This window comes from Pagrus major, chromosome 11 (genome assembly GCF_040436345.1).
Source record: "Pagrus major chromosome 11, Pma_NU_1.0".
In the NCBI taxonomy this organism is placed as follows: Eukaryota; Metazoa; Chordata; class Actinopteri; order Spariformes; family Sparidae; genus Pagrus; species Pagrus major.
Window position 1 is genome coordinate 15,683,033 of NC_133225.1, and position 13,420 is coordinate 15,696,452.

General features: G+C 40.2%; 1 protein-coding gene across 1 annotated transcript in view; it reads right to left on the reverse strand.

Annotated features, from left to right (window-relative positions):
- Positions 1–13,420, reverse strand: part of faf1 (Fas (TNFRSF6) associated factor 1) — a 72,161-nt gene that overhangs the window by 33,815 nt on the left and 24,926 nt on the right. Inside the window, exons 8-9 of the mRNA XM_073476912.1 lie at positions 10,514–10,600; positions 68–163 (exon numbers count right to left, since the gene is read on the reverse strand). Coding sequence (XP_073333013.1) covers positions 68–163; positions 10,514–10,600 — 183 coding nt within the window. The remainder of the gene's footprint in view (positions 1–67; positions 164–10,513; positions 10,601–13,420) is intronic.

The window sequence follows — 13,420 nt, forward strand, 5'->3', positions numbered from 1 at the left end:
CGTGCGTGCGTGCGTGCGTGCGTGCGTGCGTGCGTGCGTGCGTGCGTGCGTGTGTGTGTGTGTGTACCTCTTCTGTGGGCTCCTGGGAATTGGCTGGTGAAGACCTTCGACAAACACTTAGGCGATGGCAAGGATAGGTGATCCCAGAGACAGCTAGCGTCATCTAAAAAACACAAAACATAATGAAAGAGTGATTACATCAGGTGTAATGAGCAAGCCCAACCAGTTGTGTGAGATCTACTACTATATTTGATTACTTGCCCAGTCTTAGTCCACATAAAGTTACCTTCAAGTTAAAAATCAAGGGACGCGAATGATGGGAAATGTCATTCGCTACTACTCCTTTGACTGAACTCTAAACTTTTTCAAACGGACTCTCTGTTCATAGCACCTTCTCAAATTTAGGACTCTAGCCTGTGCTGGGGCTGTAGGATAAGACAATATATATAATGTTTTTATTTATTTTATTTATACAGTCTAAAGTTACAGGGACATTGCATATTAGTTACATCTCTATAAATGTGCCAATTTAGTCATCCTGGTTCATTTTCAACTGCAGTCAGACAGGTGTACTAAAAGTTACACTAAACACGTAAGATACGTTAAAACAGGAACAGCAGTACTGTACATCAAACAGTATGGTATGGTATGGTCACATACTATGTAACTTGATTGTCTTTCAGCCATTTAAGTTGATTTTAAATAAATGTTTTTCACAGTTTCTGTGATGATAGCATAATATCAATTATGTCATATTGGGCTTGTGTGACACAAATAACACTTTTTACAGCAATATTTTTGTCATTTGGACGGCGTTTTGCATTCTTCTGCATACTCTTCTTCATGCAGGCAGGAAGTTTACATGAATGCAACACAAACAAACATGCAGAAGAATGAATCTGATAGAGAAAGGGGTCATTCCAAACAGGAGAAGGACTCCGACCAATCAAGCTCAACACGAAGAGCTCGTAACTACAAGAGGGGCTACTTGTGTTACACAGACTTTGGGACAAAAAGTCTGACAGGGACCCAAAAAGAATCACATCTTAAACCGCATATTACAAGGTCTCCACAACTGACTCATACACCACTAACTTCTTTTGTCACCGATGCAAAAATCATGTGAAACAGCACTGAGAGTCTATGAATGAGAGCCACCAATGCTGATATCTTATATAGCCAATTATGTAAGACCTGTATTTATTATTTTATTTGTTTGCTGCTACAATTCAATCAGTTCAAAAGTCAAAACAGCATAATAAGAAATAGGCCTTTCTATGTGGTCTTTTTGTATAAACTATTCATTGAATTTCCTTTATTGGGATACGAGATTGCGGTCCTAGCCCCTATCATGACATACGTCATCACTTTTCAAACACAGACCTGCTCATCTCACCTATCAGGGAAAAAACCTCGATGAGGTTTCTGTACACCTGTAGTAGCCGATAATGTGATGGTGGTTTACAGTAAGAGAACACCTGACTAATGAGCTGCCAAATCCAAAGCCAGGACTGAAAATGTCAGCGTTCAGCAGGGACTCATTACAGCTGGTGTCTCCTGGCTTAGACCCAGAGGGACATCAACAATACAGGCAAGGCAGTTGTAGGATGTAGTGTGAAACTGAAGACACCTAGCTTATAAAAAGTGGTGCGCAATCAAACAATCAAACCCTGACTCGTAGCCTGAATGTACTGCCGCTTGTCACAATAATGCAACATTATATTCACTGAGGAACTAATTGTTGAGAGCAAAGCAGAAAACTCATGCAGAAACTTTTCTGGGAGAGTGAACTTCTAAACAACAGGTCTGAGGCAGGCTGGGTGTGATAAGAGGCAGAGAAGCTGCTCGTCCCCTGCAGAGGTCCTGTGATCTGCTCCATTGTCAGGTGCTAAGAAACACAAAGAGCAGCTGGACATGGTTGAATCAGGAGACGATTACATGCTACGCCAATTGAGTCTGAAAAGGGGCGACACAGACCGCAGGGAGTTTCTCTCGCTGTGTTTCTTTTAAAGTAGAGAGGTTCCTCATGCTGGCCTCAGCTTCTATAGCAGGAGAGAACAGTGTAACCACTAGACCTTGTCAGCAACATGGACTTACGAGTGAGTACTACTGTGTACCTAGCACTGATAAGAACTAAAGTGTCTGGTGGCTATTATTTTCCATCTTTTCACAGTACCTTATCTTTTTCAATGTGAGAAAGTGAGTCCGCTGTACCAAAGACCAACATGTTTGCACAAAACTCATTTGGACAGTTGTGGCTGAGCTACATGCATGACTAGGTGCACCTAGGGCAATATGATGATACATATTTTTGTCTACGGTTAGTGATTTTAAAATTTTAAGTTACATTTATATCATAGTGTATATATGTATATATATCCCCTTAACCCTTTACGACCTAGGGGGTACATTAAAATCAATTCTAAAACCTAAAGGCATTGTTTGAAAACACCTACTAAAACCTGGGGTTTTCAGAAAAACTTGACAGAATTGTCAACATTCACTAAAATGTTTTATTTCTCAGACTCAAGAGCAGATAGAAACTTGAAATGAAAAACATTAATGAGCTTAAGACTTTGGCTGCAATTGGAAATGGTTGCCTTTGCTCTAAAGTTCATTAATGAATTAAGGAAAAAGCAAGAGCTTTTTTCACACATACTTTTTTTTTACTTGCGACTATACCACTTCCTCGTTGGGCTATCAGTTGTATGCTTTCTTCTGACACTCCATGCTAATCTATCAAAGCAAAATTAACTAAAAACAAACTGGTTACAGCTGCACATTTTGAAAAATCATGGCTGAAATAAAATGCTGCAAGTCCACGACCATTTAAAAATGTTCAGGGCTGTACTATCCCTTGAGCAGGGACTATCTGGGGGGTAAAATAATGTCTAATGTGAACTAGACCCTTGTCCCAGCAGTGGTAACACAAAGGTCTAAAGGTTCCTAGTTTCTGGGGAAAAGTTCCTGCACTGGAAATGCAGCTTTAAACCATTTCCAGTGATGATATAAATCAACGAGCAGGAGTGCTTCACGGTAAGATTTACATTTCTTTATGACCTTTATTTGTCAGGTGGTTAATTCATAATTCTTCATTGATTTTCCAGTTAACGTACAGTATCACGATGTCTATCATTGTTGTGATATAAAATTACATGTACCATGATGGAGGATTTTATCAATCCCTGGGTGCAACCATATTCTTTGTTCCTTTGATGTGGTTGTTCCTACATATACTTCATATTTAAAGTATAAGTCTGTACATACAGTTTTTGTCCTAACCTTAGATAATGAACTCCATCTCACTGGTCCCCCGGAGAGGAACAACCGTTTTACAATTTATTGCAGCCTGAAAATAAAGTTGACTCTGGAAATACTGATTATAATACTGACCGCTGTGTCTTAAATTCCCACCAGCTCAGTAACCAAAGAGAAGATATGAAAAACGCAATATCTCCCCTGAGAGTTCGAGAATGAATAATATCCTGATGAGTATTCCTTCTCTGTGTTGGCTTAAGCAAAGAAAACTGCTCAAAAGAAACAGCGACTAGACTGCCATGCAATGCTGAAACTACACAAACCAAGAATGACATCACCGCTTAAGCCAACAGTGAAACATATGACAAATATATATATGAAAAACACGACTTCTCAATGAATTAAAACCTTTGCTATGAGGCCTCAGACAGTCAGTCACCCCTGACACAGTAACAGAGGAGTACATGCAGATTGTATTTCTTGTCTATTACCAATTAGTAGCGAGCATACTCTTGACAATAACAAGTGTGTAATGTCACAGCAAGGACAGCTGAGTATCCCTGGAACACCTACGAAGAACACTTAACCGAATTGCCTTGTCTTTGCTCGTGTAACTTAACTCTAACTGATTTAGTACTCTGGTCCTGTTTATTAGATCTTTCTGTTATTCATATTTTTTCCAGAGAACTTAACAAAGGAATGGAACAAAAATCCCCGACAGTAGAAGTAAAGGAAGTTAGCGATACTTTTTGTTAAACGAAAGAAAAAAACACCAACAGTGACTTAAAGAAAAGCCATTTGAGACATGATGGGTGCCAGGCCTGAGAGTTGAATTAGCACTGAGAGAGAGTTGTAGGTATTGAATCAGACAAAGACATACAGGGTCTGAGCCTTAAGGATGTGATGGCGTGGCCCCAAGTCTATTCTGTCTATTCCCCAATCGAGTGGCAATCAAACGTGAGAATCTTTAACAGCGGCTGCCGCGAGGATCCCCATAAACCCTTTACCCCCGCTACTCACAATGAGAGGCTTTCGTCTGAGTGCCTAATAAGTGTATAAATAAAGTTGATCACTTCCCCTGTCAAAGACAGCCTGGAGGGTTTGGGCTGACATGGATGCAAGGAGGGGAGGTGAAAAGGGAAAAAAAAAAAAAAACGAGTTGAGTGCCTCTCAATCCTCTTCCTCGCTTTGACCCGATGGCTTCTCCTGATGTTGAGGTACACAAGTGCAGCTAGGCAGCTCAGTGGTAAATGTGGAAACAAGGCTGAAGCGCCGCAGGGCACGGGGGCTGGGGGGGTGAGGTTAACCCCCCCAAATGACCCTCTCCCACATCTCTGCACAAAGGAACTGGCTCCTCTTTTTTGGATTCTTTTAATTAACACTTGCATTGAGGCTCGAAGCATTCAGGGGCCGATACAGGGAAAGAATTTTCTCTCTCCCTCAGCCCCCTCCCTCCTTTCCCTCCCCTCTTCAACTCTTTCTTCCCTTCTCTATCCTTCTTTCTCTTCCTTTCTCTCCCTTCATTCTTCCTGTGTTTCAGTTTTTCTTTTCTAGTGTAGGCAGTGTTTGGATTAGGTGTCTGGCTGTGAGTGTGAGATAATTACTACTGACAGCTGCACTGACAGCAACCACAGTACCACCTTACACCACTTTCTCTTTGATGGAGCGAGGAAAGAACTGGTCAGTGTGTGTTTGAACATCCAATCAAATAAAAAATCAGTCATGCACGGTCTTTTCAAAGACACTCTCACAGACTTAGACCACTGTTCTGGCTGGCAACGTGTGTCATTGATAGTCACATCTGGAAAACAAGATCCATTACATCAATGAACAATCAATGATCACCTGTGACACAGTTGTTGAAAACACTGTGGCCGATTTCAGCAGGGGGAAAACAACTGACCTAAAAGCTAACAGTCCTCTGCCCTGGGATCATTATAATACTGGGTTTCTACAGTGTCAGAAGTGGAGTACAGTAGACAGTAAAGAGAAGGAGGTGGATAGAGGAACGTACAGGTGAGAAACAGTGCCATCAGGAGAAAAAAGTGATATTTGACAGGGAGAAAGACAGTAGAAAAAGACAGACAAACCCAGTGAGCCCCACCCTTAACACCTGTTGGTTTCCTTGTTTCAGGGTCCTTTGAGCCTCCCTTGATTAGTGTCTGCACAGTGTGTACAATGTGCGTACACAGACATACAAATACAGAACTAGAGAATCTCGTACTTAGAGATGTGCAATATGGATTTTATTTTTCAGCTGATACAGTTGAGAAAGGCTAAGATGCAGTGAGTAATGATGGATGATTTAATAATTCACAGCTCTTCTAAGTCTTTCTTGTGTTAAATTGCGTAGATTTTTCTCTCCTCTCTGAACCCTTTTGGAACATGAACTGTAAATTGCAATTGTGTTCCTCAAACACTGTAAAAAAGCAGTGTTTGAGTTTATTGGCCAACTTTATTGGTGCATAGTGTGTAGTTGCTGCACTTGAAATGAAAGCAATTTGGCTTCATATTATTGGCTCTATTTATCAGCTATAATTTCATTATCGGCCAATAGTGTTGTCACAATAATGGAATTTCTAACTACGAAACCATACCTTGAAAAAATATTGATTTTTGATACCACATGGAAAAACTGCTACAACATTGAGGGCATAACATTTCTGATTTCCATTAAAAGATAAATATAACAACGCTAGTGTACTTGGTGTTAAGCCCAATAGCATCTAAGTTAATTTACGTTAAGTTAATTTAAAGTTAAGTTAGCAATTTACGACTGCTGAAGGTGTCCAAACTAATAAGAAGGAACTTCCCCTGCTAAAATAAAGAAAATAAATAAGATCATCATTTCCGTTAAATGTGAGCTTAACAGAACACATAAAAACAGTAAGAAGAGATAGAAAATCAGACAGACTAACTTGATGCCGAATGTCACCTGAACGCAGCCAATCTCACAAGGGAGGGGGGGACTCTGTCTGAGCTTATGGCTGAGCCCTGTTGCTATGGAAACCACCACCCCCTCCTCTACATAAAACCTTGGTTTCATAGGCGCCTATCAGGTAGAGGAGGATTCCATTAATGCCAGCTGGGAAATGGAGGGTAGTGCTGGCCTAGAAGGCAAGGCACCTCCAAGGCTCCACAGCATTAATACATTAGCAAACAGCATGAAACACTGCATAAATGTCAGCAATTACTGGCTAGGAGGAAGGCTGGGTGGTGGTGGGGATGAGGGGATGTAATAAGGATGTCCCACTGGCTTGTCAATCACTCCAACAGGTGTTGAGGAAAGACTGCCAGTCAAAACAGCTCCAATGAGATGAGGCCTGTCTGGAAACTCTCCATGCTGGATTGCTCAGGCGAAGGAATAGAGGAGAGATGGAGGAAGCAGGGGAAGAGGCTCAAGCAGCGTATTTCAAACAGCATAGGAAATCAGTCAACTGTTGCCAAGACCTCTGTCATCATCCTCAGCACTGTTCAGAACAGCTTTGTCAAAGCCGAAAGTATCAGTAGGAATTTGAAGGCAGAGCTAGATCATGGTATTTGAAAAATAATGCTGGAGTATTTGTTTTAATCTGTTTGGAATAAACTGAATTCCTTCAAGTTTTAACTATAGCAAAGTCCAACAAGTGTACTTTTTTCCTGACAGAGGACGTTTCCAGTTCTATCAAGATTGCTGTCATGCACTGGATGCAAAGACAATTTAAAGAAATGCTAGAACAAAACACACACAAAAAAGACTGACAGTGTGCTTCACCACATGATTCTCTACTGGGCTACTGTGGAACATACTACACACTGACTTCTAATGAATCCATGAGGAAGACCGGAATGACTGAGAAATATTTCAAACCAGTTCTTGATCCAGGTCAAAACAATCTGTCTGCTAAAAATGAACATCACCTCACATTGCTACTGCTTTAACTACATTTAGTGCCACTTCCTTTTACATTCACCTTCCTTGGTCTAACACCAAGTACAATAACACAAGTGCAATGAATATACTGAACTGTTGTTCAGTGCTACATGAGCATTATCCATTGTGATCCAATTTCAACTCTCCATAAGGCTTTGAATAATTCAGAGCACAATAAACAATGAAACACGTTGAGTGGACAGTATCCGGGAGGGTGACGCAACACATAACTACTGGTTTTCCCCTGAAAGGTGAGAATTTCTTTCTAACAAAGTGATTTCCTACACTCCAACAATACATAAACAAACAATGCAACCACTCAAATATCTTTCTCAGAGGACAAGAACAACAGACAGCTGAAACTGATACTCTGAACAGTTTGATCAATTAGATGAACAAGCTTAAAGTTGAAAAATATATATATATTGTGGGTCTTGTGCAAAAATGATTTCCTAACAAACTTAATTTATGACTCTAAAGTGCAGCAACTGCAGCAACCGACCTGACTGAGAACAGAGTCTCTATGGGAACTACCAACTCAACTACTACAGCATCCATGCTATTCGGAACTAAACTGGTGCTGTCACAGTTAGTGTTGGGCATTATTTAAAAAAAGGTTTCATTACTGTTGCCAACACCATATCGCAGTTTCCACAGCAATACCAAAATGACACTTTTACTTTGAAAAACACGTTTTTCTACAAAAAACAATGTTCTTTCTATTTAAATCTAACATCAGCCACGTCAATGTTTAATGTTGTGAACTTAAAGAAAATATAAAAAAATCAGGAAATACCTAAAAAAAATAAGTAGCAAGACAAACAATTTGACCAAGAATTCAATGACTATTCTGTATGGGACAAAATTTGGTGCTCCAGACACAGCTCAAGTGGTACTCAATAAGAGTTAAGGTTCAATATCCAGCCCTAAACACAGTGTGTACAATAAGACAGGCACATTTGCAAACACACAAATGCAAACATGCACACACAACACACACACAAACGTAAATGCAAAAACAGTTATATCAAACACTTAAAGGCAAAGCAGAGTTAAGTAGTAATCGATTCCACTGCAAGCGGGCTAGTTTGCAGAGCTAAAAGTAATCTGGGGCCTCTGGCTGCCATGTTTATTGGCCCAAACCCCGGGAGATGAGACTGGGCTAATGAGCTAGACACTAACACTGGCTTCCTACCCGCCCGCTAGGCCCGCCAAGCCCTGGGCTTTCTCTGTTAATACCTTCAGACGTTTCAATAAGAGGGCTGCGGCGAGAGTAGAGGCCATTATTACACTTCTGTCTGTGTGCTTTTTAATATCTCCTCATGCAGGAAACACAGACGCTGCAGATGTGTGTTAGCCAGGTGCCAACGGGGCCCATGATGCCACAATGAGCTGCAATCTCTTCATGATCCCTAGCCATCATATTCACAGCTACCTAGGGGGTAGGCAGCTGAGCTGAGGTTCACAGATACATAAAAATATAAGGACAAAAATGGAATTATTTTAATTTATCCTTACTTTACATTACATTGAGATTGGCTGGGCTCACTTGTAATAAAAAAAAGTTCACAAACTAGAGTGATGCTAGTGCTCAGGTCACATATTTGTGCAAATTACATGCATTAAAATGGTCTAATACCACTTAAACCACTTTTTTTTTTAAAGGGGTAAAATATGCAAAATATCTTTTGAAATGACTGATTCCCAGAGTGAATTTATTTAAGATTAAGCATTTTTTTTTATATCAAAGATTTTTGAAATATTAATTCCAGGATGGTGTAGATTATTTAAGATTATAAAGGAAAAGAAATTGAAAGCTGAATGAAATATTTTATATTTAATTGTGATGTAATAATGTTTTCAGTGATCAGTGGGCAAAGAATATGACATTAAAAAAGTCAAATGGTATTCAGGTCAAAATTCACAAAAACTAACTAAGACATGTTGAAGAATTGTTCCCATTCTTGTTCTATTTTCACAGAACACTCACGTATTCCTTGTTAAGTCTACTGCATCTGGACACATCAATATCCTGAACACAGTTTTAAAATATGTCGGTGGTTATCGCTCTTCCTCTGTTAATGCGAACAGTCATAAATCTGAATGTTGTGGTTGCAAACTGTAAAAGTAAATCATTTGGTGCCATGATACATGAGCACAATACGGAGGTCGGTCATGGCACAACATGCCCACAATGTGCTTTCAGATTAGAACTAAGATTTGTATTTCTGTTGCAATCCAGGGTGGTTAACTGATCACATACTGGATGTCTACAAAGATAATGCAAACAATGACAAATCTGTATCATAGCAGTATGGTTTGTTTGGTGGTTACCGGCTTTACAATTGCCTGCTCTGAGCTGTTATGGAACAAAATAAAGCAAACAATCTTCTGGAGTGAAAGGATGCATAACCTTTTGTCCTTTTCCCTTTTAGGCACATTAATAGTGCAATGTATTCGTTTCTCTGTTAATCTTACATAAAAACAGGTGCAGTTATTGGTCATTTGAAACATGAACAATGAGTGACATAGAAGAGACTGTATCCTTGAAAACACTGCATATGGAAAACAAATTGTCCTTACTTATCATAAATGGGCACTAATATCTAAAAAATAAATAGAAAATCTGTTTAGTTGCTACAGTAGAGTCAGTCCTGGCATAGGGGCACATTCAATAACACTTGGAAAAGAAATGAAACAAAGTCAATACCAATACTCCAAACCAAACAACAATCACAAAGATCCAAAAGGAAAACGTTAGCTTGGGGTTAACACAAGAATGTGTGCACAACAGCTCCTCAATGTAGCATGATAAACCATCCCATACAATTAGCATGGGAACACGTATGCTGTCAAAGAAGGGGTGAGACAAAAGGGGTCAGAGGTTCCTCAAGGTTCTGTATGAGGGCCGCTTCTGATCAGCTTGACTGTGTGCAGAGTGAATGGCTGGGAAGAGCGACCCTGGGACGGGAGAGGTCAGCGGGACTCAATGATGTGAGATTTAATGTCCACAGATAGAGGACACGGGATGGGAACAGTCTTTGACATCTTAATTAGCTTCAACATCTTACTCTCATGCCTCTGACAGATGGTTTTGGGGTTGGATTACATTGCGTGGAACAGTTTCTACTGCAAATTGCAAGTTGTATGATAATGTAAATCAATCAATTTGTGCTTGGCTTTTAATTATCATTAAAACGATTGTCTTGGATCCAAGAATCTTTGAGCGCAACGTATACATGGACAGCACAGAGAAAAGTGGACACAGATCTTTCCTGTAGAACTGTTATTGTACCAAGTGTTTGATGTTTTATTGTGTTTTTGTGTGCCTGTGTCTCTTACAGAGTCATCAGAAGCTGACGCAGGCCATCCTTCCCACTGTTGATGCCGGACTGGGATGTTTGTCAAGTCTGAAATGTTCCTCTTCACCTGCAAACATAAAGGGAAGATAAAATGAATAGCTCAATGTACAAAAATCAGACACACTCAACACTGGTGATACCGAAAGGTAAAATTGAAAAAATATTACAGAAAGCTTAACTGTAAATATTCATTAAGAATGTTTATATTTCTCTTTACCATCCAGTCATTATTAAGTAATATTAGAAGTGGAAAAAATGGAAAATATCCGTGACTAATTTAATAGTAAATACAGTGTAATAAATTATGAGAGGGCTACATCAAAGTATCCTCCATTCAGCAGCATGAAGAAAAAATAGGATGGAGGCAGAGAATTAAGGTGGAGATGAGTCAATAGGAGTTAGGAAAAAAAAATAAAAAAGACAGCCAGTGTTATCAGCATTCTTCAGATGCCACAGCTAATGCCCAGCAACAACAGCCCCACGCTCTGAAATGAACAGTATTTCTCTTTTCCCATTCATGCGCGGACGCTGTATCTGCATCACTTAATAACATTCCGTGCTTTTAAACAGTTAGCAGCCAGCAGCGCCTGTCCCACCGAGCGCTGTGTTACACCGTCCAGTGGGTTGTTGGTTTAAAGCCCTAACGCCAGCCTGATGTGCGCCAGCCGAAGCTGATCAAAGCCCCGTCGGCGTCTGAGCGCTGGCGGCCGTGGATTCTGGTGCATTTGTTCAACAGAATCCTGCCCTTCGGGCCCACAGGGCTGGACACTGATGCTGAGAAAACTGTCAATTGTAGAGCAAAGATCCCTCCGCACACGGGTCAAATCCTGTCTTTGTAAAGAGCACTGAAGAGAGATGGATCCTTGGGCATACAGTCCTGCTCACCATTATTGGCACCCCTTCATTTTTTGCATAACCTCTACAGTATCGTCAGAAATAAATGGAAATGTACCAAATTTATATCATCAGGATCTTTTAATTGGAGGTCCAAAGTAATTTAACAAAGAAAATTGTTTTTTCAACTTACATATTGTAATTTCAAAGAAGAAACAGAAAAAACAGCGTGTGCAGCAATAATGGCACCCCTCTTTAATATCTGGTTGCACACCCTTTGGCAGTGATGACAGCCTCCAAACGTTTCTTATACGCTTCTATAAGCTTCTTGCACTTCTCAGCTGGTATTTTCTCCCACTCTGTCTTTGCAAATTGTTCAAGCTCTTGAACGTTTGCAGGTTTCTTTTCCCCAATGGCAGATTTCAGCTCATACCAAAGATTTTCAATCGGATTGAGATCAGGACTCATGGCTGGCCATTTTAAAACAGTCCATTTTTTCCTTTTCAACCATTCCTGCATGCTTTTGGATGTGTGCTTTGGGTCTTTGTCTTGCTGGAGGACCCATGATCTTCGACTCAAACCAAGTTTTCTTACACTGGGTAGGACATTTCGCTCTAAAATCTCTTGATAATTCTCTGATTTCATGATTCCTGTGATACGGTCAAGGCCTCCAGTACCAGATGCAGCAAAGCAGCCCCACAGCATTATGGATCCTCCACCATGCTTAACTGTTGGTAGGGTGTTCTTTTCCTTGTAGGCTTCATTGCGTCGTCTATAAAAAAACTGTTGGTGTGCATTGCCAAAAAGCTCTATTTTTGTTTCATCTGTCCACAGAACATTTTCCCGGAAGGATTGTGGTTTGTCCAGGTATTCTTTGGCAAAGATTAGTTGTTCCTTTTTATGTCTTTTCCTCAGCAGTGATGTCTTCCTTGGCCTTCGCGCATGAAGCCCTGTTTGGTTTAGTGTGCGGCGTATGGTACTTGTTGAAACCATGACTCCAGACTGTTCCAGGTTGGCCTTCAGGTCTTTGGATGTTTGACGTGGTGTTTTTTCCACCATTCGCACCAACTTTCGAAGACTTCTCTCATCAATTTTTCTCTTCCCCCCACGCCCAGGGAGGTTCTTGACAGTTCCATGCTTGGCAAACTTCTTAATAACATTACGCACTGTTGAAACAGGGACACCAAGGTCTTTGGAGATGGCCTTATACCCTTTGGAGGTCTTGTGTTTGCCAATTATCGCACTTCTGATGTCCTCAGACAGCTCCTTTGTCTTCACCATTGTGACAAAGGAACAGGGGATAACAGATGGCTTTTTAAAACAGGGAAGTCATCATTCATTGGCTAATTCATGTCACATGGGCACAGACAATTTATCACAGATGATTCTCATTTGTGATTTACCACAGGTGAGTCACAATGTGTTTCCATACTGATTTACAGCAAAGGGTGCCAATACCAGTGACACAGCAAGCTTTAAGTTTTTCTATTTTTTCCTCCCATTGTTAATTGCTTTATATTGTTGTTTATCATTTGCTCTTTTGTATCAAACACGAGTTCTCTATAGAAAAAAAATGTTTCACTTGATTCATTTTTTTCAGAAAATATTCCACATTATGTACTTAAACTTCATGGGTGCCAATAATGGTGAGCAGGACTGTATGCAGGGATGCTGGTCATGGAGGTGGAAACTTAAAGAACGCTACAAACACAAAGTCAAAGCCAACGTCAAGCGAAGCAGGAAAGCAGCTGCAAAACACTGGACTAAGAAAAAAGCAGGGGAAGACTTTGCCTGCTCACCTTAATACTACCATATTACTACACTTTGCATCTGTGTATGTATTTGTGTGGGTCTCTGAGAGCAAAACACACGATGGGCTGCTTGCAGAAATGATTATGTTTAAAGCTGAATCTTTCTATGAAGGCAACAATAAAAATTCTATCTAAGTCATCAGTCTCTCAAAGAAATTAGATTTTATTTGTGCTGGGCCTGGCAGAGCAAAGCAATTCACAGTACAAACAAGTTGAGAAAAAAATAAAAGAACAATAATAAA